A 27,174-nucleotide genomic window follows, 5' to 3' on the forward strand; every position below is an offset into this window, starting at 1 on the left:
GCTGACACTCTCTCTGCATAACCACAATGCTCTCCAGCCTCACCCGCTTCTAGGATTTTCTAACACACTCTCCAGCCAAGCCCAGGGCCGGCAAGTCCAGACTAGGTTGCCTCTGGGCCGGCCTTGGTGCCGGCGAGCCAGTGCAGGCTGATCCAGCTCCTGTCACTGGGCCCTGCACATGGGGCGGCTGGCCACGGCTCCACGTTTGCACCCTTGCTCCCACCCCCGCACCCCGTGTGAGGCCAGGTGCTGAGTCTGCTTTCGGGGTCTGGCCCCACGCCTGCTTGAGCCCAGACGCCATCTCCTCTGAGTCTGCTGACTGATGTGGGGCCTCCCCTCACCCAGAGCTCAGACACTTGGGGAACCTCTGGTGGGGTGGGGGCAGCGGAGGCCCGAGGGCCCAGCCCAGGGTGTGAGTGAACGTGTGGGCCGGTCACTGACCGCAGCTCAGAGCCCCAGCAGTTACTCTAAGAACCTCAGTCTTGGGGTCTCAGCGTTCAGTGGACAGAAGTGAGAGAGACACTTTGGGGGCCCAGGCCTTGTGTGTCCCCCTCCCCACCTTCACCTCTGCAGACTGCAGGCTGTGCCATGTCCAAATGGTTAAAGGCTATTTGGGGGAGGGGGCACAGATAGCACGATGGTTCTGCAGAGAGAGACTCGCATGCCTGAGGCTCCACAGTCCCAGGTTCAATCCCCAGCATCACCATAAGCCAGAGCTGAGCAGCGCTCAGGTGTCTCTGTCTCTCTTTCTCTCTCACAAAATAAATATTTGAACTGGAGAGACAAAATCATGGTTCTGCAGAGACTCTGAGGATGAGGCTCTGAGGTCCCAGCTTCAACCCCCTGCACCACCATCAGCCAAAGCTGAGCAGGGCTGATATCTTCCTAGACATATGGAAACCCAAGACCTTTCTGAGCCTGCTCCAGCCACCCATGTGTGTGTGTGTGTGTGTGTGTGTGTGTGTGTGTGTGTGTGTGTGTTGGGGGGGGGATGGGTCAGTGCAGGCCAAGAGCCTCCTTGCAGAATTCCTGAGCCAGACGTAGACACAGCTCCCGGCTCTGAGCTCCGTGGAGACTATGTGGGCAGCTTGGGGAAGTCGAAGGCAGCAGGAGGTGCAAGCTTCTCCCACCCCCAGCTGGAGCAGCTCAGCCCCTGGGCGACCACCTCCTGGTCCAGCTCAGGGAGAGGAGGGAAGGGGAGGCTCCTCCACGGGGACGAGGAGAAACAGGAACCATAGCGGCCACCACTCTGGGCAGGACAGACAGACGGACGGGTGGACGGGCAGGAGTCAGCAGGTCACCAGAGGGGCACAGCCAAGTGGAGGCAGGAGTGAGGACAAGAGGGGTCTGGGGAATCTCCAAGTGGGAGCCGTGCCACACAGAGCAGAGACACGGGGAGGGCTCGAAGGCTGCCCAAAGAGCTGTGTTTGTCGGCGTCAGTTCATGGCTTAGACCACAGCTCCTTTCGGGTCTAGCTACTGGTGGTGCTGGGGGTTGAACCTGGTTCTCAGAAATGCAAGTTCTGGGAGTCGGACGGTAGTGCATCGGATTAAGCGCAAGTGGCGCAAAGCACAAGGGTCAGCGTAGGGATCCCAGTTTGAGCCCCGGGCTCCCCACCTGCAGAGGAGTCGCTTCACAGGCAGTGAAGCAGGTCTGTAGGTGTCTATCTTTCTCTCCCCCTCTGTCTTCCTCTCCTCTCTCCATTTCTCTCTGTCCTATCCAATGACGACGACATCAATAACAACAACAATAATAACTACAACAATAAAATAACAAGGGCAACAAAAGGGAATAAATATTTTTTTTAAATTTAAAAAAATAAAAAAATAAATGCAAGTTCTATGTGTATTTTCTTCTCTATTATTATTATTATTATTTCCAGAGCCTCAGTGCTCCAGGCTGATTTTACAAAGGGGGGGAGAGGCCGCAGCTTAGAGAGAGAGAGAGGGTGGGAGAGAGACCACAGCACAGAAACAGAGAGAGAGAGAGAGACAGAAACCACGGCACCACCAAAGCTTCCTTCCATGCAGAGCAGGCCGAGCTGGGACCTGGGTCACACACGCAGGGCAAGGCAGCGCCCTGTCTCTGGGAGCCGTCTCGCAGGCCCAGTCCCTGAAGTCCATTCTCCAGAAGAGGAAACTGAGGCCAACAGCAGGTAGACACACAGTCCAGGGCTACATGTCTCCTCAGTGGTGGGTATGAACACAGGCTGAGTCCTCAGTGCCCCCCCTCACCCCCATGCTTCCAGAGAAACCAAGGGCTCTGGCTCCGGCTCCAGTTCCGGGGAAGTTGCCCAAGTCCCTCCCTCCAGGGAGCAGGGACACTGTTACTGAGAGTGGCCATCTTGCTGCCAGGGCAGCTCCCAGGGGCCTCTGCACCATCTCTGACTTCTGTGCCCACGCCTCTGGGCGGCTAAGTGACAGGGAAAGTCAGAGTGGAGGGGCGCTTTTGCCATCGGCCCAGGTGGCCTTCCAGAAGGTTCCTGGGAACCACAGGTCTCTCCCTGCGGGCGGCCAGGCCTTCTGGAGTCTGATGAAGGGCTTCCTTGCCTTCTTTGCTGCCAGGATCCCAAGGAGCATCAGGTCTCACTGGGAATTCTGGGGCCTCTCCAGCCCTGTGATCGCCCTTCCTGGCCTGACAGGTCTTGTGATGCTGGTGGCCCCCTCACTATGGCAACTCGACCAGGAAACAGAGGCCCCTCCACCTCATCCCCTTCCCCCTGGGGATTATCCCAGTTTCCACATTAGCAAGAAGATGCAGACTCCAGGTTCCAGGCTCCAGAGCTGAGCCAGAAGTGCTGACTAACTGCTGACAGTAGAGGCCCTGGCTCTGCTCTAGCTGCTGCTGTGGAGAGAGGAAGAGGGGGTGAGGGGGGAGGGGGAGAAGGGGAGAGAAGAGGGGGGGAGGGGGGAGAGGGAAAGGGGGAGAGAGAGGGGGGAGTCGGGCGGTAGGGCAACAGGTTAAGCGCAGGTGGCACAAAGCGCAAGGACCGTTGGCTTAAGGATCCCCCAGGCAGCGTCCCCTCCACACTCATACGCATGTCCCCGGAGGCCTGACTCTCGGCTCACCCTGTGAATGGAGGAGCACCCCTGGGTGCTGCCCTCTGCCCGTGTGTGTGACTGGACGGAGATGCGAGAGAAGTGACATGCGGTGCCAACAATGCCTGTGTTCTGAATCTAACTGTCGCAGAATAAAAGAGGGTGGGGAGATAGCTCAGCCTGCAGAGCACACACCTTCCCGTGAGCAAGGGCGTGGGTGCTTCCAGCAGCAGGTGAGAGCCACATACAAAATGGAGCTTCAGGAGCAGTGGGGTGGTGCTGTGGTCTCTCCCCTCTCTCAAAACAAACAAACCAGGCCTTTCACCTTCTGTACCCCATAATGACCCTGGGTCCATACTCCCAGAGGGATAGAGAATGAGAAAGCTATCAGGGGAGGGGATGGGATACGGAGATCTGCTGGTGGGAATTGTGTGGAGCTGTACCTCTCCTATCCTACGGTTTTGTTAATGTCTCCTTTTAAAAATAAATAAATTAATTAAAAAAAACAAAACACAGTTCACTGGGAGCTGTGGAATCATGCAGACACAAAACCCCTAGCCCCCTCGCCCCCCCAAAAAAAAACACAGCCAAAACACCTGGTGGCAAAGAAACCAAAACCAAGCCCTCTTGGGGAGCTCCAAGCTCCTGCTGGGGGGGCTGCCAGGCCGCCCTCCCTCAGGCTCCCGTGCTGGGCAGCTGAGGGTCTGTCTCCTTGCTCCCTCAGGCTCTCTCAGACTCTGAGCAGACTGAGCACAGGGAAATTTATGTGTTTGGCCGGCAGGAACTGAGGTCAGGGAGCATGACTCACCTGAGGGGCATCTTGTCCAGAGAACAACTCCCTCAGCGTCTGAGGGGAATCTGCTCTCCTCTTGACAGGAGACCTGGGCAGAGGAGGGCTCATTCATGGTCCTCATGATCCTGCAACCCTTGTCCTTTGTGACCCCTGTCCCCTGTGACCTCTGTCCCCTGAGACATGTCCTCTGCTACCCTGTCCTCTGAGTCCCCTGTGACCTCTGTCCTCTGTAACACCTGTCCTCTGTGACCCTTGTCCTCTGTGGCCCCTGTCCTCTGAGTCCCCTGTGACCTCTGTCCTCTGAGTCCCCTGTGACCCCTGTCCTTTGTCACTTGCCCTCTAGGCCACAGAAGCAGACAGCAGGGGAGTTTGCTTTGAAGAGCTTATTTATGTGAACACTCCAGGCCTGTGTTCTTTCTCTGGAGCGAGGGCTCCTGTGAGAACATCGAGGCCAAGGATCTAGAAGAATCAAAGCCCTGGGCTGGGGAGATAGCACAGTGGTTCTGCAAACAAACTCTCCTGCCTGAGGCCCTGCAGTCCCAGGTTCAATCCCCAGCACCACCAGTTCAGTCCCCAGCACCACCATCAGCTAGAGCTCAGCAGGTCTCTAGGGAAAATGATAATAATAACAACAACAATGATAATGATAATTATAATACAGTGGAGGCAGCATCAAGGTTCTTCAAAAAGAAGAAGACTCTCCTGCCTGAGGCTCTGGGGTCCCAGGTTCAATCCCCAGCACCACCATCCACCAGAGCTCGGCAGGGTTCTGGTCTCTATTTCTCTTTCATTAAATAAATAAATAAACAAACAAAGGCTGGGTATACAGCATAGTGGTTCTGCAGAAAGACTGCCTGTGGCCCCCCAGTCCCAGGCTCAGTCCCCAGCATCACCATAAGCTGCAGCTGAGCAGGGCTCTGGTTTCTGTCTTTCCCTCTGTATCTGTCTCATTAAAATCAATAAAAAATTTAAAAAGAAAGAAATAGGGCTGGGGAGACAGCATAATGGTTCTGCAGAGACTCTCCTGCCTGAGGCTCTGAGGTCCCAGGTTCAATCCTCAGCACCGCCATCAGCTGAGCAGGCCTTTGGGGGGGGGGGGAATCCAAGTCTGCTGGCAAAGGCTCTGTTGCAGAAACAGATGTCTCGAGAAGCCCTTGAGTGTGTGCTAAGGACTGAAGTCCATTCCCTATTCCTGGACCAGGACACCACCAGCCTGTCGTGTCTGCTGCTGACCAGGTGCGGGGTCCTGGGAGACACCACCATGGGCCGTCCTTGTCAGCATCTCTCCTTACTCTAAGACGCAGGCCCGGTGTCCCTTTGCCCTTGCTGGGCCCTGGCCCTGACCCGAGACCTAACCAGTGTGCCCCTGTACCCCGCCGGGAGCCACTCTGAGAGCCCCCACCTTGGACTCCAACAGCAAAGCATTCCATCCGGCGTCTCCAGCACTGGGGGCCCCTAACACCCGCCACCTCCAGGGCAGGCAGCATGTCAGTCCCTTCTCCTGACCCCCCCTCGCCGCACAAGGCCCTGGGCAGCCCTTGATAAGGACTCATAAAAGACGGATTATGTCCCAACAAGAGGCCCCGTTCTCTTCCCCTGGAACTTTCCATTCGGCATTGGGGCGCCGGCCTCCGTCTGCAGGCTGTCACCCCCCAGCCCCCCATAGCTGCCATCTGCTGCCACGGCACAGACAGAGAGGCTGTGGCCTCACTTCAGAGCAGCCGCTGGCCACACCCTGTGATTTATCAACCGAGGCAAGAATGCTGCCGCCTCCAGGCCGCTGCCCGTGGGGAGACTTTGTAGGGATAGTCCCCGGCCTGGCCTCACCCCCAGGCGCGCCTCAGACAACTGTAGACCCTCTGTCAGGTTTCTCTCTCCCTCAAGCTGCGGTCTCAAGGTCCCCATAACCACTCCCCCCACATCTGAGCCGGGCCAGAGACCTCTGGGACAGCCTCCCAGGCAGCCCCCCTCCCTTGAATGCGCCACCATGGTCCCTGACGTGGAGTCAGGACCCCAGAGGACCAGTGGACGTGGAGCTGGTGTGTGATGCTCTGCCCACCAACACAGAGACGTCCGCCAACTCCTTTCACACCCCAGGGTGCCACACACAGACAGAGCCCAGGGCGCAGGGGACAGTGGCCCCCATCAGTCATGGGGCTCCGTACCTTGCACCCGTCCCCCCCTCATCCCCCCCTCCCCAGGGGCTGTGCAGGTATCACCTAGAAGATGACCGCTACTCAGAGGAGGCTAACCTTGGGGCCAGGATTCCGGCCTCCACAAGCCCCTCAGAGAGGCCACACATATTCAGAGAGACAGCAGTGAGGGACAGGGAAAGGTGGCCCCAGGTCTCCCCACAGACCCGGGCAGTAATGGGGCTCCTGCCAGACCCAGGCAGGCACTGGGGGGGGAAGGAAGGAAAGGGTGTTTCTGGGGGTGGTGTCTACCCTTCTCAAGAGCTCAGACCCCACCCCCAGTGGGGTCTGCACAGGAAGCCCTCATATGCTTCCCCGACGGGCACTGTATGGACCGAGGGCCCTGAGGCCCTCAAGCCCAAGGAGACCTGCCAGCTCACCCCCCCACACACACACACACACACACAGGACTAGCACAATGGTGCCTCCCTGCACTGGTGGCAGGGCTAGGAGGATGACTCCAGGTGTGAGCCCCTGAACCTTCTCCCTGGTTGTTTCTGAACCAGCCATCACAGCCGGGTGTGTGTGGGCAGTGACAGTGCTGATGAGCTGGGACCCTCATGTGATGCCAGGCCTGAGCTGGCTCCTGCAAGACAGCAGAGAGCACGGGGAGCCCTGGATGCCCCAGGCTAGGCCACGGGAAGCCTCATCCATTCTGCTCTCTCTCTCTCTCTGGAGCGCAGGGGCTCTGCGGAGGAGCCTGCCATAAAAAGCTTGCCGGATCTGCCAGCCGGACAGTAAAATACCGTGGGCCGGGGAGACAGCACAGCGGTTCTGCAAAAGACTTTTACACCTGAGACTCTGGGATCCCAGGTTCAATCTTCAACGCCATCATCAGCCAGAGCTGAGTAGGGTTCTGAGGTCCTATTTTCTTTGCATGCCTCCTCATGAAACCAAAAATACAAAATTTATTTTTAAAAGAAAAGAGTGGGGCTGGGGAGACAACATCATGATTCTGCAAAGAGACTCTCCTGCCTGAGGCTTTGAAGTCTTTTTTTTTTTTTTCTCTCTCTCTCCCTCTCTCTCTTTTCCTGTCATTAAATAAATTAAAAAAGCCCAACTGAGCGAGATCCAGTGACATTATTCAGTCTCCTCTTCCAACAGTTTGGCCTTGGGAAGCTGGGCTATAAGTCCCTTGAGGGGAAGGGTTGCAGCTAGAAGGTCCAGAAACCTCTGAGCTGCCCAGGCATTCAATGGGGGGGGGGGAAAGACCTGCCTCTCCAGACAACTCCCCAGCAGACCTCAGACACCAGGTCTGTCTGTGTGCCCAGGCAGTCAGCTGGGGCAAGGCCACAAGCACCCAGCTTCCAGGGTGCCGTGCACACGACCTCTCTTCACAGGCGCTGCTCCAGGCGGGAAGACTCATGAGGGAGCCCACAGAGGAGAGATCAGGGGAGCAGCTAGGGGCGGGGTTAGCGGGAAGGGAGGGAGAGATAGAGAGAGAGAGAGAATGCCAGCTAGAGCAGCCGCAGCAGGGAGGGTCTCTTTACAGAGCTGGTCTCCCTCTGACCATGGCTTTGGCCTTTTGCAGGCGTCAGAAGTGCTGACCGCAGGCCCTGTCTGTGGGTGTGGAGGGCCAGCCAGGCTGGGGGTGAGCCCGTCTCTGCCGCTTCTTCTGTGAGGACGACTCTGATTAAAGCTCAGAGATTCCTGGCTTGGCTTTTAAGCTGAAAGGGACCATTCAGAAGGCCTGTGGACAGGACTTCCCACACTTCAGGACACTTGGTGCTTGGGCCACATGGCACATCTCTGTCCATCTGTACTTGTCTGGGGAGTTCCAGAACATTCTCAGCCCCCCAGACAATAATCTGACCCCAGCCATGGCAGTCTCCACTCCATGATGTCCAGGGGCTGTGAGGCTGAATGAGATGCTGTGGGTCTCCAGCACATCCCAGGTGGTCAACTGGTCAGCCCTCACCTCATCCGTGGCCCCTCTCTGAGAGGAAGACCCCCCCCACCTCCCCATCCCCAAAGGAGAGGTCCCTCTGCAGGCTCCAGCGCACGCGTGATGCTGTGAGTCTCAGCGGCTCAGGCCCATCTCGGGCCATCCTGCGAGCTTCAGGAGCTAAAGGTGTCAGTGGCCACTGGGGAGTCACAGGCTGAGGAGAGTGGGGAGGGGGAGGCGCCGAGCCCTGGGGAAGCTGAGTGGGCATGGCAAGAGTGGAGCGTGTGCTGGGCTGGGTGTAGCCAGGCCACCAGTGCCTGCCAGGCAGGGCAGGAGAGGGAGGGAACGCCAGTCCTCTGCCCTGGGCAGCTGGGCAGTGGGCTAACATCACTACGCACGCCCCCCCCCCCAGCATCTCCCCTCTCTAGAGAGCAGCCCCATGACTCGGGCACCTTCTGGCCTCAGCTGCCCAGCCCACAGACAGGCCACTCAGGATGGACAGGGGACGCTCTGGGAAGCCCTGTAGGTGGGCCTTATGGGCCTGGGTCTCCAGCTGACAGCTGCAGGAGGGGAGGCAGGCACCCAGCACCCCTCCCTCAAGCCCTCTGCTGTGCACCCCAGGCCAGCTTTCTGTAGCACCAGGCCCTGGCACGGGGCCTGAAGCCTGTTACACCCTGTAAAGTGTCGGGCAGGGGGCCGAGGGGCAGAGCTCTATGGACCAGCTCCCAGAGCTGGGGAGCCCCAGGGCAGCTCCCCACAGCTCTGCTGCCCGAGCACGCCCCAGCACCTCGGCACGGGACAGCTCTGTGGTGTTTATTGAAATCCACAGCTGGTAGCAATTTGTTCACCAGCAAGCGGCCCTCTCCTCCCCCCCTTCTTTGGTGGGAGAAGCCCCGGGGGCCACGGCAGCCCTCACTGTTCACATGAACAAGGCCTCTGCCCTGCTGCTCATAGTCTGATTACAGAGTGGGGCTCATCAGCCCCCTCAGCGGGAGGGAACATCGCAGGGGTGGGGGGGGTGGCAGCACAGACTCACATGGCCCCTGGGCCCCCACAAGAGAGGTGCCTCTGTTTAGCTGAGGAGAGATGGGGGAGCAGAGTGGGGAGCTGGACAGTTATGCCCACACACACTGGAAAGCAGAACTTTTTTGGTTTTTTGGAAGGTTGGGTGTGGAGCAAGACAAAAAAGGAAGACTAGGCTGGCTGAGAACACACTCCATGACGCATGCCCAGCACCCAGCACCTCTCTTCTTTGGGGAGGGGAGGGGGCTTGTGTCTCTGACCCCCACCCGGTAGCTAGAGGGAGGCTGAGTCCTCTTGTCGCCCCAAGCTGGCCTACCTCCTCCACGTAGGCCAGGGGCTTACAGGACAGCTCAGGGGCCGGTCCTGACTGGTCACAGGCCCTGCTCAGGTTGAGCCTTGTGCACAGGCCCTTGGAGGACGTACTAGGGAAACGCCGAGGCTGAAAAGGAGGTCCCGCTACCCTCCCCCCACACTGGATCCCCAGGCACAGAGCCGGGGACCCCCCCCACCAGGCTGGGATGCAGGAGCCGTGTCTGTGCCCCCTGCAGACCCATCCAGACTCGTGTCCACAGGAGACGGGGCCCGGGGCACCATGGCGCTGCCCTTTATACAGTGACCACCTTCCCACAGTCCCTCACAGCCACCCGCTGCACAGGGGACTGTCTTTTCTGTGTGTGCAGAGAGGGCACCTTGTCTGGGTGGTCAGCAGACTCTGGGGCAGAAGGAGCAGATTCTCAGGCCACCGGCCAGGCCACCTGGGTGACGGGGTGACGGGCAGGAAGCCCTGTGTGTGCGGGGAGGAGGGGAGGCGGCCGCCATCTCTTTTCTCTTCCTTCCCTTCCTACACCAGAGCCCTGCTCAGCTCTGGCTTATGGTGGTGTGGGGGACTGAACCTGGGTCCCCAGAGCCTTAGGCTGGAGAATCTCTTTGCAGAACCATTATGCTTTCCCCCCTCTGCAAAAATAAAAATTAAAAAACAAACGAACAAGAAATGGCAAAGGCACCACCATACAAAGCTTCCTTTAATGGCGGGGGGCACCTGCCTCTGGGGGTGCACATGACAGAGCAAGTGCAGCACCCAAGGGAGCTCTCTCATCTACCCAGGGCTAGCAAACTAGCTTGGGTACAAGGGCACCGGCCTTGTCCTGTGTTTTGCTCCAGCCAGGCCCCCGCACTGGGGTGGGGGTGGGGGCGTCCTAGCTCTGTCTCTCTGTCTGCAGAAAGCTGGCTCAGAGCAGGCGAGGTCCTGACACAACATGGAGAGGAGGAGGAGGAAGACAAAAGCTGCAGGAAAGGACCCTTGCTTTTTCCAAACGTGGACAGGCCTGGGCTCAGCTCTCAACCTTCACAGGGATGATGGTGCCCCGAGGTCTCTCCTGTGTGTTTCTACCTGGAAAAGCTGGCCTGAAACAGTGAACCTCCAGTGAGGACAGTTTAAAAAAAAAAAAAACTGTAAAAAGAACAGACTGGCCTCTAATAAAACCAGGGGGAGTGAGGTTTCCCTCATCCCCCAGTTCCAGCCTCCGAGGAACCAGACGTAATATGCCAATAAGAGAGAGCCTCTGTCTCGCTGGCCTGGGCTTCTCTGAGCCACAGGAGAAGCTGAGAGTTTGCCGCGCATAACTCTGTTCAGCTGGCCGCTGATGAGACTGGAACACCGGTGCCAGAGCGCAGCTGTGCGCCTCCTCACTGCGGAACCATCATTTTCTTAATTACAAACGCAGTGGAGTCTGTGGGCTTGTTTGTTTTTAATTTCGCTTCAAGACTCAAGGTCTCTGTGTTTATCTTACCCTAATCTTCTCTGGAAGAGGCCAGATCCAATTCTGCTTAGCGTTTTCTTTAAAAGAACGCACTTGGGCTTTTGAAAAGATCCTTGCTGCATTTTCTTCTGTGAAAGATGTACACATGTGATCTTTGAGTTAGTTATTCTCTGCATAACTGCAGCTCCAGGCAGTGAGTAGATATTTTTATTTATCTATTTTACTTTATTTAATTTATTTTCCTATTGGTTGCCGTTGTTTGTTGTTGTTGTTGTTATTGATGTCATTGTCATTGGATAGGACAGAGAGAAATGGAGAGAGGAGGGGACGATAGAGAGGGGGAGAGAAGGACAGACACCTGCAGACCTGCTTCACCGCCTGTGAAGTGACTCCCCTGCAGGTGGGGAGCCGGGGGCTTGAATCGGGATCCTTACGCCGGTCCTTGTACTTTGTGCCACATGCGCTTAACCCGCTGCACTACCGTCCGACTCCCCTTTTTACAGTTTTTTCTGTCAATTGGGACATCACCACCCTGAGATAACTTGGCCAGAGAGGGGAGAGAGAGAGACACACACACACACCCCAAGCTTCCCTCAGTGCTGGGCTAGGGGTTCGAGCACCGCCAGACAGGCAGCCCCCTCCCCCAACTAGGTGATTTATCTCTGCTCAGAGCTGACACAGGCGTCAGAGGCCCAGGAGAAGCCATCCATGGAAGGAGACCATGGAGGGAGCCGAGCTGTGGAGCACCCGGTTAAGTGCACATAGTATTAAGGGCAAGGATCCTGGTTCAAGCCCCTGGCTCCCCGCCTGCAAAGGGGATGCTTCACAAATGGTGAAGCATGTCTGCAGGTGTCTCTCCCTCTATCTCCCCTCCACTCTCAGTTTCTCTCTGTCCTATCCAATAAAAAAGGAAAAAGTGGCCTCCAGGAGCAGTGGATTCTTAGTGCCTGCATCAAGTCCCAGCAATAACCCTGGAGGCAAAGAAAGAAAGAAAGAGACCACCATGGGCTGCTGTCCCCAGCTGGCTGAGGAGACAAGAGCGCTGTGAGGCGGGAGGGGAGGACTCAGCAGCGGCGGCTCTTCCTGGGGGTGAAGGGGTCAGTGAGGGTGATGGGGTGGGGGCGAGGGGCCCAGGTGGTGGCACACCTGGTGAAGCGCACACATTACAATGCATAAGGACACGGGTTCAAGCTCCCACTCCCCACCTGCAGGGCAGAAGCTTCATGAGCAGTGAGGCGGGGCTGCAGGTGTCTCTGTCTCTGTCTCTCTCCTTTTCTATCTCACCCTCCACATCCCCAAAGGGGTCCAGAACAGCCCCTGCGGGCCCGGCTTCTGTCTCTCTCAGTCTCCAAGGGCGGAGGGCATGACTGCTGCTCTGAAACAGTGTTTAGTCGGGAGCCGGGTAGTAGCGTGACTGGTTAAGTGCACGTGGTGTGAAGCGCAAGGACCAGCAGGATTCCGGTTCGAGTCCCCGGCTCTCCACCTGCAGGGGAGTCACTTCACAGGTGGTGAAGCAGGTCTGGAGGTGTCTTTCTCTCCCCCTCTCTATCTTCCGCTCCTCTCTCCATTTCTCTCTGTCCTATCCAACAACAATGACATTAATAATAACTACAACAACAATAAAAAACAAGGGCAACAAAAGGGAAAATAAATAAAATTAAAAAAAAAAAGAAACAGTGTTTAGTGAAAAGGAAGCAGCCCCCCACCTCAAAGCACCCCACCTCTGCCCCCCTCCCTGACCCTCCTGCTGCTCCCCGCAGCTCACGGACAAGCCAGGAGCCTGAAACCAAGCCTATAGGGCTGAGAATAAGCTAATTTTACAGCCTCAAAACAGCACCTCCCCTACACACACACACGCACACGGCAAAACCCAGTGGCTGCTGTGTTGGCCAGGGAGCAGTGGGTCAGCTGTGGAAATGCAGCCTGGGAAGCACGGTGACGGCGGCTGTGGGAACCCCCGCCTAGGGCCCAGTGTACCGGCACAGAGAGAGTCAGGGCCCCTCGGCTTCCCGACCCCACTTTCTCACTCCTACCTAGCTGAGCACATGGCCTGTCCTGTTTGGACAGCAGGCCCTCCCTCCCACGGGGGACAGGCTCCACCTGGGACCCTGGAGCCTCAGGCATCTGAGGCTCTTTGCAGAACCATCATGCTGACACCCCAGATATTTTGCATTAAAGAAAACTTGATAAAAAAGAACTGCTGGGGCAGGGTGGTGCGCACCTGGTTGAGCACACATGTTACAGTGTGCAAGGACCCGGGTTCGAGTTTCTGGTCCCCACCTAGTGGGGGAAAGCTTTGTGAGTGAAGTGGTGCTGCAGGTGTCTATCTCCCCCTTCATTATAGATTTCTGATGGTCTCTAACTGATAAATAATAAAGATAATATAAAAGAAGAAGAAGAAGAATTGCCCGTCTCTGTGCCTCGTCGTGCAGCCCATCAGAACTAAAGGATCCCACACAGGCTCGGCCCCTTCTGACATGAGGAAACAGACGCTCAGAGTACCTAAGCCCTCAGCCCAGCACCCAGGAGATAACCAACAGGAGGAGGACTGAGCCTGAGCAGGGCACTGCGCCCACCCCCCATTCCCACTCTGTGTTTGGCATTCATGACTCTCCCCGCCTCGCCTCTCCCTAGACCTGCCAGTGACTGTCCTTCCCAACACTCTTCTCCTGAGGGCTGGGCCTCTGCCCAGACTTGACCGTCGGCTCTGTGACTGAGTCCTCTCCCAGCAACGACTCAGCTCTACAACGCGGGTCCCCGGAGGGAGTGAGCTTGGAGAGGCTCTTCTGCCAAGTTGCTGTTTCAAAGGCCCCAGCTCTCACCTCTGCTCTGAGAACCGCATGGCTCTTTGGCGGCTCTTTCTGGCTTCCCTTCCCTCCTCCCCCTACACACGCTGAGGAGAGGGGCCAGAGGCTGGGCCTGGGCTGGCGAAGGAAGATGTAGGCAGGTGGGGTCTTGGGCTGGGAGTGGGTGAGCGGGGGTGTCGGACAAGGCCAGGCCAGGCCCCAGAGCCCTCTCTTCCCACTGGAAACAGGGCTGAGTGCTGACACGGGGTTCCCCCCGCTCCCACAAGCCTCCCAGGGCAGAGTTGTCATCAGGGGCTCTGGATGAAGCCGCACATAAAGATCTGACTGTTGTTAAATACAAAAAACAAAACAAAACAAAACAACTGAAAAAAGTTCCAGGGAACTAAATTGAAACCAGCTGTGAGCCAGAGAAGCCCAAGACTCAGCGTGAGTCCAAGAGAAGGCATAGTAACACTTGCCGGGCGTGGGCCCGGTGGTGCAGAGACACCCAGCCCGGTCACGGGACCCTCCGTACGGCTTCCCTGCCACGAGAGAAACGGACCCTCTGTTGCCTGCAATTGTGGGGTCTCTAGGAGCTGAGTGAGAATCTCAGTTCTAAATCCAGGCTCAGCCTGGTTCACTGCGGCCTGGCTGGGTCTGCATCCTGCCTACGGCTGGCGCCCCCGACTGGTGCCCCCGACTCGCTTTTTATACGGTCCTTCAGTTCCTGGGTTAGCGGACTAGCAAACACTCGACAGAAGATGCCATTCTGTCAGTGGAGGTCTGTTATGACAAGCCTGGAATCAGGACGATGCGGTGCCACGTCCAGGAGTAACATATAGAGGTGGGGAGACGGCACAGTGGTTCTACACAATGGCTTTCGTGCCTGAGGCTCGGGGGTCTCAGGTTCAATCCCCGGCACCATCATCAGCAAGAGCTGATCAGGACTCTGGTCTCTCTGTATATCTCATTAAAATATAAAATAAAGGAACATACTGTCAAAACCATGGAGGGAAACCATGGCCCAGGGTTGGCCTGGAATCAGGGATCTTATCAGAAAGAAATCTAGTCCGGTGACTTTTGGGGCGGTGGAAGCTTGGAATTTGAGTTTCTCAAGGACATACCAATTTAGCTAACTTACTAACTCTCTCACAGATTAGTCTCTTCTCCCCCACTACGTGGGGCTTGGAAACCATTTGGCATTTTCCAGAGTGCCACATCAAACCCATGCTTGGGAATGTATCTACCCATGTGAAGTGGCATTTGGAGGGAAAGAGCCCAAAGGAGTTAAGTCACAACAAATATTATAAGAGAAACAAATACTGTAAGAGATCCTATAATATTTGTCATTGTTGTTGGCTTCACTGTTCTGGACTTTTTCAGACAGAAAGAGAGAAAGGGAGAGTGAGTGAGAGAGAGAGAGAGAGCCAGGTGGTGGAGGACCTGGTTGAACACACATGCTACAGTGCTCAAGGAAATGGTTCAAGCCCCTGGTCCCCACCTGCAGGGGGGAAGCGTCACAAGTGGTGGAGCAGGGCTGCAAGTGTCTCTCTGTCTCTCTCCCTATCATTTGTTTAATCTCGATATCTGACTGTCTCTATTGAATAAGTTAGTAAAGATAATAAAACAGTTGTTAAAAAAAGACATTGGAGGAGTCACAGTGAGTTAAGAGCACATGGCGTGAAGCACAAGGGCCGGTGTAAGGATCCAGGTTCGAGCCCCCGGCTCCCCACCTGCAGGGGAGTCGCTTCACAGGCAGTGAAGCAGGTCTGCAAGTGTCTGTCTGTCTCACCCCCTCTCTGTCTTCCCTTCCTCTCTCCATTTCTCTGTCCTGTCCAACAATGACGACAACAATAATAACTACAACAATAAAACAACAAGGGCAACAAAAGGGAATAAATAAATAAATAAACACTCAGAAACTAAATATTTTTTTAATAAGTTTTTATATTTATTTATTTATTTATTTTCCCTTTTGTTGCCCTTGTTTTAACATTGTTGTGGTTACTGATGTTTTTGTTGTTGGATAGGACAGAGAGAAATGGAGAGAGGAGGGGAAGACAGAGAGGGGGAGAGAAAGACAGACACCTGCAGACCTGCTTCACTGCCTGTGAAGTGACTTCCCTGCAGTTGGGGAGCTGGGGGCTCGAACCCGGATCCTTACACTGGTCCTTGTGCTTCACGCCATGTGCACTTAACCTACTGCGCTACCACTCGACTACCAACAGAAACTAAATCTTGAGAGTAAGGTATAAAATTTGACTCTATATCATTACTATACTGGAAAAAAAAAAAGACATTGGGTGGTCTGGGAGGTGGCGCAGTGGATAAAGCATTGGGCTCTCAAGCATGAGGTCCTGAGTTCAATCCCTGGCAGCACATGTAGCAGAGTGATGTCTGGTTCTCTCTCTCCTATCTTTTTCAGGAATAAATAAACAAATTAAAAAAAAAAAGACATTGGAGAGTGTATGTGCATGAGAGAGAGAGAGAGACAGAAAGAGAAAGAGGTGCAAAGAGATCACTACGCCATTGCTTCCTCTAATGTGGTGGGGGCCAGGCCCAGACCCGGGCAGCGCACTTGACAAAGCCCTCACTGTCCAGGCGAGAAATTCTGAGCCTGTCTTCAACAGACCCAGTTGGGACCTTCCTAGGTGGGATACAGACGTGTGTCTCTTTATTCCTAAATGTCTGTAAATGCCCTGGGAATGGGATGTGAAGATGAAAGCAGTGCCTGTACAAAGGTGTGTCTGTTTGTAAGGTTACTGGTTTATTTAATCGGATCCCAGGGTTATCGCTGGGGCTCAGTGCCAGCACTGTTAATCTACTGTTCCTGTGGCCATTTTTTTTCCATTTTATTGATAGGACTGAGAGAAATTGAGAGAGGAGGGGAAGATAGAGAGGGAGAGAGAGAGACACTTGTAGACCTGCTTCACTGCTTGTGAAGTGACCCCCCTGCAGAGCTTAATACTATGTGTGCTTAACCGAGTGGTTCATCACCTGGCCTCTGTTTTACCTTTCTACTTTATACATACACACACACACACACACACACACACACACACACACACACACACACACATTTCAAGGTGAAAAAGTGCGTCTAGGATGATGATTTTCACTGCTCCCAGGACCCTCTGGTGTGCAACATCTTAAATGCTGCTCTCCTCCGAGTGTTTTGAGGAAGCGGTTGCTAAGACGGGTCTTGTGTGTTGCAGGGCCTGCTGGGGCAGGGAAAGAAAGCCTCCAGGGAGCCCCATGTAGGACGCTCATAGTGATAACCCTGGAGGCAAAAAGGGGGAAAATATGGTGGCCCACTAGGTGCTGCAGTAGATGAAGCTCTGAATTCTCACGCATTCGGTTGATGCGATCCCCGGCAGCACGTGCACCATGAGGGCAAGCGGCCTCGGGCCCTCGCTCCCTCGCTCCAGAGCCTCGTCAAGAGAGACAGACGCCGGTCCTGCTGCTGCAGCCGCCCCAGCGACTGACAATGGCTTCTACTCAGATGCTTCCAACACTGCCCAGGACGACAGGGCTGGGTGCAGGCCATTCTGGGGAGTAGTCCTGTCACCACCACCGGCCACTTAGCATCTCCCTGGCCCCGGGCCCCTCCCAGTGTTGCAGGTCCCCAGTTGGGGGTGGCAGGTGGGCTGCTCAGACAGGCCCAAGAGGAGAGGACGAAGGCCCCTGTGCAAACAGACATAAGCACCCCGGCCCTGCTGTGGCTCTAGGGAGCAGAGCCGCACCACCTGGAGAGAGAGCTTTGCCCAGAGCAGCAAGCGTTTTGGGGCAGCCTGACAATCACCCAATCACCTGTTTTCAATCCTGATCTTACAAAAAAAAAAAAAAGAAGAAGAAGACGAAGAAGAAGCCTAAGCACAGAGTGAGGCAGTCAGGAAATTCATCTGCAGTGAGACCCTCCTCCGCGAGAAAAGCTCCTCCGTGGTGGCCAAGGAGACCACTTCCTGCCAGCGGTCAGGGGCCAAAAGTGCCGGGACAGAAGGGGAAGTCATAGCCAGGACTCTCCCAAGCCAGAGTCCAGTGGCACTGACCAGTGTGCTCACAGACAGACATCAGTGCCCATAAGGAGTCGGTCCTCTCTCCCTCCCTCACCCCTTCCTTTTCCTTTGCCACCAGGGCTGTCACTGGGGCTCAGTGTCTGCACAGTAAATCCGCTGCTCCTGGCGGCCATGTTTTCTCCTTTCTTTTTTATCAAGACAGAGAAAAGTTGAAAAGGGAGGAGACAAGAGGACAAGGAAGAGAAAGAGAGCCACCTGCAGGCCTGCTTTACTGCTCATGAAGCAGGTACGGAGACAGGGGGCTTGAACCTGGGTACTCACGCATCATCTCATGCTCATGCGCTACCTTCCAGCCCGCGGGTTCTGTCTTCATCAAGATGCCGTGTGCCTGGCACCTGCCTCGGAGCCACCAGCACCCCAAGGTGGCCATGAAGCTTCCTCTCTGACAACGAACGGACTGGCTGAGTGGCTGAGTGACGTGTGCTGAGAGCGGAAAGTCACCTCAAACAGCCCCCTTGCTCCCCGTCACTCTGCACACGTTCTGCCTGGACGCAGAGCCCCCCTGCAGGCCGCAGAGCCCCCCAACACGCCGCTCCTCCCACCTCGGCAGCCTGTGTCTCCTGGTGCAGCAGCGTGAGGCCCGTCAGGTCTTCCAGGAAGGAGTGTGAGGAGTTGAACACTTTGGCCAGGAAGTGAAATCCTTCCCGCTCGTACTGGTCCAGCACCTGTGAGATAATTACCCATTACTGATTTATTCTCAGCGGAGATACAGGCTTCACATGGCATGCGAAAAGAGTTTCTTTTTCTTTTTAAAATATATTTGATTTGTTTATTTATGAGCAAGATACAGAAAGAGAGACCGGAGGCAGCATGTCCTTGACTGGCTGGAGAATGTCAGTGCACACAGCATCACAGAGGTTCTCCACCAGTAACCAGTACCAGCGACTAACTACACCAGGGGCCCAACTGCACCACTTCCAGTCAACTCTGTACCAGAGGTTCTAGTGTGGGAAACAGGCAAGAAAAAGATATCTAGATCAGACATAAAGAAGCAAGGCTATCGTGGTCCAGGAGGTGGTGCAGTGGATAAAACACTGGACTTGGTCCTGAGTTCAATCCTCGGCATCACATGTACCAGAGTGATGTCTGGTTCTCTCTCTCTCTCTCTCTCTTTCTCCTCCTATCTCTTCGTGAATAAATAAAATCTTTAAAAAAAAGAAGTAATTGCTATCTTTATTTGCAACATTTATATGCCTAAGAAACACACACCAAAAAACAAAACAACAAAAATACAAAAATAAAATCAACTCTTAGAGATATCAGACACAGTAAGAGTGTAAGACACAGAGCCATATACAAAAACCAACTATATTATTTTTTAATATGTATTCCTTTTTGTTGCCCTTGTTGTTTTATTATTGTAATTATTATTGTTGTTATTATTGGTGTTGTCATTGTTGGACAGGACAGAGAGAAATGGAGAGAGGAAGGGAAGACAGAGAGGAGGAGAGAAAGACAGACACCTGCAGACCTGCTTCACCGCTTGTGAAGTGACGCTCCTGCAGGTGGGGAGCCAGGGGCTCGAACTGGGATCCTTATGCCGGTCCTTGTGCTTCACGCCATGTGCGCTTAACCTGCTGTGTTACCACTCGACTCCCACCAACTATATTTTTAACACAGTAATAGTAAGAGACCCCATTCTCTCAACTTGACAGATCTTCTAGGCAGAAAACCAATAAAGAAACAAGGAAGCTAAATAGATAGATAAACTAGAACTATTGGACATTTTCAGAGTAAAAATGGTGATTTCACTGTTTTCAGTCCATCTTGGACCGAGCTTGCAGAAATCATGTTAAGTGAGATAAGTCAGAAACAGAAGGATGAAAATGAGATGATCTCACTCCCAGACAGAAGTTGAAAAACAAAATGAGAAGAGAAAACACTAAGCGGAACTTGGATTGGAGTTGGTGTCTTAAACCAAAGTAAAAGACTCTGGGGTGGGGGTGGGGAGAGTTCAGGTCCTGGAACCAGATGGCAGAGGACCTAGTGGGGGTTGTATTGTTGTGTGGAAAACTGAGAAATGTTAGGCATATACAAACTATTGCATTTACTGTCAACTGTGAAACATTAATCCCCCAATAAAGAAATAAAGCCCCCACAAAAACCAACTATATTTCTAGACACCTACAATGAAAAACTCAAAGAAGAAATCAAAAAGACTACTCCATCACAATAGCTTCAACAGGAGTAAAATATCCAGGAACAAAGTAGTGCAGTACTTATACACTGAGAACTTCAAAACATTTTGGGAAAAAAAAATTAATGTCAGGTCATCCCAAGCTCATGGGCTGTGGGCTGGCTCACTGTTGGTGAAATGTCAGTATTCTCCCAAACTGACCATGATACATGTGACTTCCAATGAGGGAGGGGGCTTGTTTGTTTTGGTGGGGAGGGATGATGAAACATATCCACAGGGCAGGGGTAGATAGCATAATGGTTATGCAAAGAGATCATCATGCTTGAGGCTCCAAAGTCTCAGGTTCAACCCCCCGTATCACCATAAGCTAGACCTGAGCAGTGCTCTGATAAAATATTTAAAAAGAAAGACAGACAGCCACAACCTGACTGCTAAAATGTATATGGAATCACAAGGGTCCTAGAAGAACCAAAATAATTTTGAAACAGAAATAATTTTGAGGGAGTCGGGCGGTAGCACAGCGGGGTAAGTGCACGTGGCACAAAGTGCAGGGACCGGCTTAAGGATCCCGGTTCGAGCCCCCGGCTCCCCACCTGCAGGGGAGTCACTTCACAAGCGGTGAAGCAGGTCTGCAAGTGTCTATCTTTCTTTCCCCCTCTGTCTTCCCCTCCTCTCTCCATTCCTCTCTGTCCTACAACGGCGACAACAAAAATAACTACAACAATAAAACAACAAAGTCAACAAAAAAGGAAAAATAAACAAAATCTTAAGAAAAAAAGTATTTTGAAAAAGAACAAAAGAAAAAGAACAAAGCAGGAGGTCTGCTTCTGTAATTTCAGGAGTTAGTATGATGCAGCCATGATTATGTTAGAATAAGAAGATTAAAAAAAACACACCAAAAAACAATAGAATTCAGAATCCCCAAAACAAACCCTTCCCTGACAACTGTGACAAGGTCATTTAATAGGGGAGACTGGTCCTTTCAACAAGCAGTACTGGAGCAACTGGGCCCTCTTCTGCAAGAGGAAAGTCGGACCCTACACACCCCACATGGTGACCAACGGAGGAGGGGCCACAGGGCTGACCGGGCTGACCGTGAGAAGAGCAGAGACCATTCTGTTCTGAAAGAAACCACGGCAGATTTTCAGGGGCTGGTGCTACGTAACAGATTTTTAAAAATTATTATTATTTATTTATTCCCTTTTGTTGCCCTTGTTTTATTGTTGTAGTTATTGTTGTTGTTATTGATGTCATCGTTGTTGGATAGGACAGAGAGAAATGGAGACAGGAGGGGAAGGCAGAGAGTGGGAGAGAGAGACAGACACCTGCAGACCTGCTTCACTGCCTGTGAAGCGACTCCCCTGCAGGTGGGGAGCCGGGAGCTCGAACAGGGACCCTTACGCTGGTCCATGCCGGTCCTTGCGCTTTGCGCCATGTGCACTTAACCCGCTGTGCTACCACCCAACTCCCAACAGGTTTTTTTTTAATAGTAATTTTTTTTTATTATTGGTTTAATGATGATCGACAAGGCCGTAGGATAAGAGGGATACAATTCCACACAATACCCACCACAGGAGTTCCATATCCCATCCCCTCCATTAGAAGCTCCCTATTCTTTTTTTAAAATATTTTATTTTTAATTTTTTATTTAAAATATTCCTTTTTTGTTGCCCTTGTTTTTATCATTGTTGTGGTTATTATTATTGTTGTTATTGATGTTATCATTGCCAGATAGGACAGAGAGAAATGGAGAGAGGAGGGGAAGGGGGAGAGAATGAGACACCTGCAGACTTGCTTCACTGCTTGAGAAGCGACTCCCCTGCAGGTGGGGAGCTGGGGGCTCGAACAGGGATCCTTACACTGGTTTGTCGACTTTCACACTGCGTGTGCTTAACCCACTGCGCTACCACCCAACCACAGGAAACTCCCTATTCTTGAGAGCTTGTTGGAGGTTCTAGCAGGGGAGCGCAGCTACTCGTATACCCTCAACCATCCTCTTCGACTGAGCGTGCAGCTTTGGTAGGGACTCACATGGAGCGGGGAGGGAGGTAGGGGACACTCGCCTAGCCGGCCAGATCAGCCAATCAACCCTGGCAATCAATGGGTGACAGATGTCACAGCCAGATCGCCCACACATCCAGCTCCCCTGTTCTTTATCCCTCTGGGGACTAAAGGACTCTTTATGGGATGCAGAAGGCGGGAGGTCTGGCTTCTGTAATTGCTTCTGTGTTGGACATGGGTGTTGGCAGGTGGACCCACACCCCCTGCCTGTTTCTGTCTTTCCCTAGTGGAGTGGGGATCTGGGGAGGTGGGGTTCCAGGACACATTGGTGAGGATGTCTGCCCAGGGAAGTCAGGTTGGTGTCATGGTAGCATCTGCAACCTGGTAACTATGAAACAGTTTTAATGGCCTAGGAAGTGGAACAGGAGCTAGAGGGCTGGTCCCAGGGCAGGAGGGCCAAATCCCCGACTTCGGCATCGCAGTGGCAGGGCAGTGCTCTGGTTCTATTTCTGCTCTCTCTCTCTTTTTTCAATATCAAATAAATATTAAAAAAAATTTTTTCTTACATGTGACAATAAAACTATAGGCAACCAGGGAGTCAGGCGGTAGCGCTGCGGGTTAAGCACACGTGGCGCAAAGCACAAGGACCTGCGTAAGGATCCTGGTTCGAGCCCCGGGCTTCCCACCTGCAGGGGAGTCATTTCACAAGCGGTGAAACAGGTCTGCAGGTGTCTGTCTTTCTCTCCTCCTTTCTATCTTCCCATCTCTCTCCATTTCTCTGTCCTATCCAACGACGATGACATCAATAACAATAACAACAATAACTACAACAATAAAACAAGGGCAACAAAGGGGAATAAATAAATATTTTAAAAAGACTATAGGAAACCAAAAAAAAAATAGTGGACAAATCAAGATTTCATCACAATTAAAAACAGATCGCCTCCAAATTACATCAAGCAAGTGAAAGACAACCCGCAGAATATGCGAGAACATCTGTAAAGTTTGTATCTAGTAAGGGCTGGGTGTCCTACAGAGAGAGCTCTTGCAAGTTCATAAAAAAAAAGACAAAGGGTCCAATTTTTAAATGGACAGAGGAAGGGAATAGGCAGCTTTCAAAAAAAAAAAAAATCCTCAACCACCACCAAGTCTATAAAAAGAGGTTCAACACCACAGGCCATCAGGCAAATGCAAACTGAAGCCGTGGACGGCTGTAACAAAGACGACAACGAACAAACGCAGGAAGGACGACGGGAACCCCCCCAGCACGGATGAAGGCAATTTGGAGTGGAGCAGCCCGTGTGGAGAACTCAGCGGTTCCACAAAATGCTGGACTTGGAGTTAGCACACCCCCGGGAGGACACACCCAAAGAACTGAGCACACGTGTTCACACACAAACTTTTCCTCACATGTTCACAGCGGCTACAATGGAAACAGCCCAGTGGCCATCATTTGGAGAGTGGGTGTTAAAATGCCCATCCTGCTGTGGAATATTATCCACCTACAGAAAGGAGTGGAGAGTTTGGATCCACTAGAGCAGGGGTGAGCCTGCAAACACATCAAGCCACTCACAAGATTCCACGTCCCTTTGAGCCCATTTCTATAAAATGTCCAGAATGGGGACAAGTAGAGGGAAGCAGAGAGCAGCTCGATACTTTCCGGGGCCTGGGGACAGTCCAGACGGGGCTTGTTTCCAGGGTGATGGGGATATCTGGAATCAAGACCGATGGCTGCACCAACTCCTAGATACACTGAAAAATATACTGACTTGTGCACTTTGAAACAGTAAACTTTATAGCATGTGAATTAATCTTGATAATGTAAAAAGACAAACGCAATGAACTTTTAAGTATAGGGATTCAACATAATACCTAAAACTGAGTAAGACAGACAGGTAGGTAAGTAGGTAGTTAGGTGGGTGGGTACATGGATGGATGGATAAGTGACTGGATGTATGGATGAATGGATGGGTGGTTGGATGTATGGATAGATGGATGAGTGGATGGATGGGTGGATGGACAGATGGGTGGATGGATGGATGAATGGATAGATGGGTGCGTGGATGGATGGACTAGTGGATGGATAGATGGGTGGGTGGATGGATGGATAGGTGGTTGGATGGATGGATAGGTGGGTGGATGGATGGATAGGTAGGTGGATGGATGGATGGATGGATGGATGGATGGATGGATGGATGGATAGGTGGGTGGGTGGATGGATGGATAGGTGGGTGGGTGGATGGATGGATAGGTGGGTGGATGGATGGATAGGTGGGTGGATGGATGGATAGGTAGGTGGATGGATGGATGGATGGATGGATGGATGGATGGATAGGTGGGTGGGTGGATGGATGGATGGATAGGTGGGTGGGTGGATGGATGGATAGGTGGGTGGGTGGATGGATGGATAGGTGGGTGGGTGGATGGATGGATGGGTGGGTGGATGGATGGATAGGTGGGTGGGTGGATGGATGGTTGGTTGGGTGGGTGGATGGATGGACTGGTGGATGGATAGATGGGTGGGTGGATGGATGGATGGACTGCCCCACTGCCACCAAACTGTGAACCTGCAGGGAGTGCTTCCTCAATGGTGGAGCATTTTTTAGTCAGAACTGTTTGGCAAATAGTGGGGACCCAGTCTAGATAATCATCTGAAAAGGTCAACAAAATCTGTGAAGATTCCAGAAGATCACCCTGCTGTCCTGGGGCCTACCCTCTGCTACTGGGAAGAGGTGGTGGTGGTGTGCTGGCCATCTGCTGAGGTCAATGTCTTATTCCCCCTGCTCTGCTTCAAGATTTCTAGATTTTTAAAATTCTTCTCAAGATGATGAGTCTAGGTACAGATTTAGTCTGTCATTTGACTGGATTTGTTGGGCTTTCAAGCTGTCCCCTTGTCCCACCAGGCTCATTCTCTCTGTCTGCTTTCTTCCCTAGAATCCCAGCCACTCTCTTCCCCCTTAGAGGTGGACACCAGGGGCTTGAACCTGGGTCCTTGTGCAAGGTAATGTGCGTGCTCAACCAGCCCAGCCCCACTCCAGGGAATCCTCTAGGCCCAAGTCTGTCCTCAGGCTCCAGGAACACTCAAACAATACAAAAAGGAGCAGCCTTTAAGGGAGAGTTGCTCCTCACTCCTGGCTCCAGGCCTGCAGGGGTCTGCCAGCCCCCCCTAGTTTGACAAGACCCAGGCTGCCACTTTCATCTCCGTGGTCTTGAAGGGCCATTAAAGATGCTCAGCAAGGCCCTCCCTTTCCTTGTCCCCTCAGATGGTTGTAAGCCAAGTGATCCTCCTCCGGGGCGGGCTGCTCTGCATTCACATTCTCCCTCTGACTCTCATCTCGGCCATTCATCACAACTTCCTAGTCTTTTCTTTCATCTTTCAGATGAAAAGCAACATTTACTTGGCCTCTCTTTGCATGACTTCAGTAAGACAGTTGTTTTGAATCATGTGGTTCGTCACTAGTTAAAGCAGGACTCTGCCCGCCCTTGGGATCTATGCCTCGCTCTGGACGTAGTTCCCGTTGCCTCCACCTGCCCCAAGGTGAAGCTCTCCGGAGTTCTCTGAGTGGCCGAGATCTGTTCCTAGTGGCAGCAGTCTTGCAGCACCAAGGAAAGCATTCACTTGGTACTTGTCTGCAGGGTTGAGTGGGGGAGATTCAGGTCACGCACAGGTCACATCAGATCAAAGAGAACTTGAAGAATCTGACCTCCATCAGCCTCTGCCCCCCACAGAGGAACCGCTCAGCCAGGCTCTGACTAGCCCCTCTCATCCCAGCAGGCCAGAGGCCACCTGGTACTGTGGTCACTCATCAATGAATGACCAGCAGGGAGACTCTTGAGGACTTTCTTAGAAGGTTCCACATGCCAGGGTCAAATACAGAGATCCTGCTGGTGGGAATTTTTTCTTTCTTTTTTTAATATTTATTTATTCCCTTTCATTGCCCTTGTTGTTTTATTGTTATAGTCATTATTATTATTGATGCCATCATTGTTGTTGGATAGGACAGAGAGAAATAGAGAGAGGAGAGGAAGACAGAGAGGGGGAGAGAAAGATAGACACCTGCAGGTGGGGAGCTGGGGGCTGGAACCAGGGTCTTTACACCGGTCCTTGCGCTTTGCGCCACATGCACTTAACTTGCTGCGCTACCGCCCGACTTCCAATAATTTTTTTTTAAAAGACTGAGGGGGAAAGAAAGACATGTGCAGACCTGCTTCACTGCTTGTGTCCCCACTGCAAATGGGGAGCCAGGGGTTCGAACCAGGGTCCTTGCACATGGTGATATGAGTGCTTTACCGTGTGTGCCTCCTGACCTGAACATTCTTACTCAGGTGTGGAGGGCAGACACACCAGCTGCTCAGCACCCAGGCTGCTCGGCTTGGAGACTGCAGGTGCTGCCATCTTGGGTCTGTGAGGGGAAGGGAGGGGAGGGTCTCAGCCTGCGGACCCTGCTCGTATCTGTGTGCTTGTGACATCACCTGACTAGAACGCAGGGCCCAGTTGGCCTGGGGGAGGTGACGGGTGGGGGCAGACTCGGGTATCACTGAGTTCTGGGGTGTTTGGGGCAGGCGCAGCCCAGCTGGCTTGGCCAAACCCACAGCCCAAGGCTGTCTCTGCTGCTTCCTGTGGTTTCCCCTTGAGAAGCAGCAGCTCTGCTCTCTCAGGGTTCGGCTGGGGGATGGCGAGCTTGGGCCACAGCTGGCTCTGGTCGCAGTCCCTACTGGCTTCCTCTGGAAACCTAATGCCTCCCCCTCAGTGCACCCCCAGCCCAGCCCAGCCCAGCCCCCGTTTGCAGACCACTGCCTGCAGGGCTCCCAGAAGTGTGTGGGTTTCCTGCAGGCTGGCCTGTTGCCTGGGGCTCTGTGACATGACTCTGAGCAGCCCTCAGGGGCTCCCTGAGTGAGCACAGGCACAAAAGTCGGGGTCCCGCCTGCTCTGGACTGTTAGAGAGCCACAGCCCTGCCCTGCCCTCCCCTGCCCCCCCCACGACTCACTGCACTGCACGGCATGGGGTGGACACAGGTAGGACCCTGGTTGCTCAGCCTCTGTCCCCTGGAGCCTGCCGAGTGTCAGCTGCCCTCTCACACTGTTTCCGGAGCTGGTGTCGGGATTCAAACCCAGAGCCTCACATACATACACAGAAGGGGGCTCTCTCAGCTGTGCCACCTCCTGGGTCACTCAGCTGGGCCACATGGGGCCTGGAGACAGTGAGGCCTTGGGTTCAATCCCTGGCTCCACAGAAAAGCACCCTGGACGGCACTGGGTGGGGGACGCTAAGGGTGGTGGGCCAGTCTTTGGTTCCACTGTGGCTGCCTACTGCCCCCACCTCCAATACAGAATAACATTTGGGTCGAGGAGGCAGCAACAGCACAAGCACAAGGCCCCACATTGGCTCCTGGGCACCACACAGAAAGAGAAAGAGCAGTGGGGGCCCAGTGGGGGCACACCTGTAGAGCGTACGTTACAGTGCACAAGGACCCAGGGTCAA

At 53.5% G+C, this 27,174-nt stretch overlaps 1 protein-coding gene across 2 annotated transcripts in view; it reads right to left on the reverse strand.

The window, feature by feature from the left end:
• The window catches only part of ATG7 (autophagy related 7), a 133,796-nt gene that overhangs the window by 23,853 nt on the left and 82,769 nt on the right, over positions 1–27,174 (reverse strand). The window contains exon 18 of one of the 2 annotated variants that reach the window (XM_016185563.2): positions 18,096–18,218. The exons of the other annotated variant lie outside the window; for it this stretch is intronic. Within the exon in view, the coding sequence (XP_016041049.1) occupies positions 18,096–18,218 (123 nt within the window). The remainder of the gene's footprint in view (positions 1–18,095; positions 18,219–27,174) is intronic. 2 annotated transcript variants of the gene reach the window in all.

Source organism: Erinaceus europaeus, chromosome 21 (assembly GCF_950295315.1).
Source record: "Erinaceus europaeus chromosome 21, mEriEur2.1, whole genome shotgun sequence".
Classification (NCBI taxonomy): domain Eukaryota; kingdom Metazoa; phylum Chordata; class Mammalia; order Eulipotyphla; family Erinaceidae; genus Erinaceus; species Erinaceus europaeus.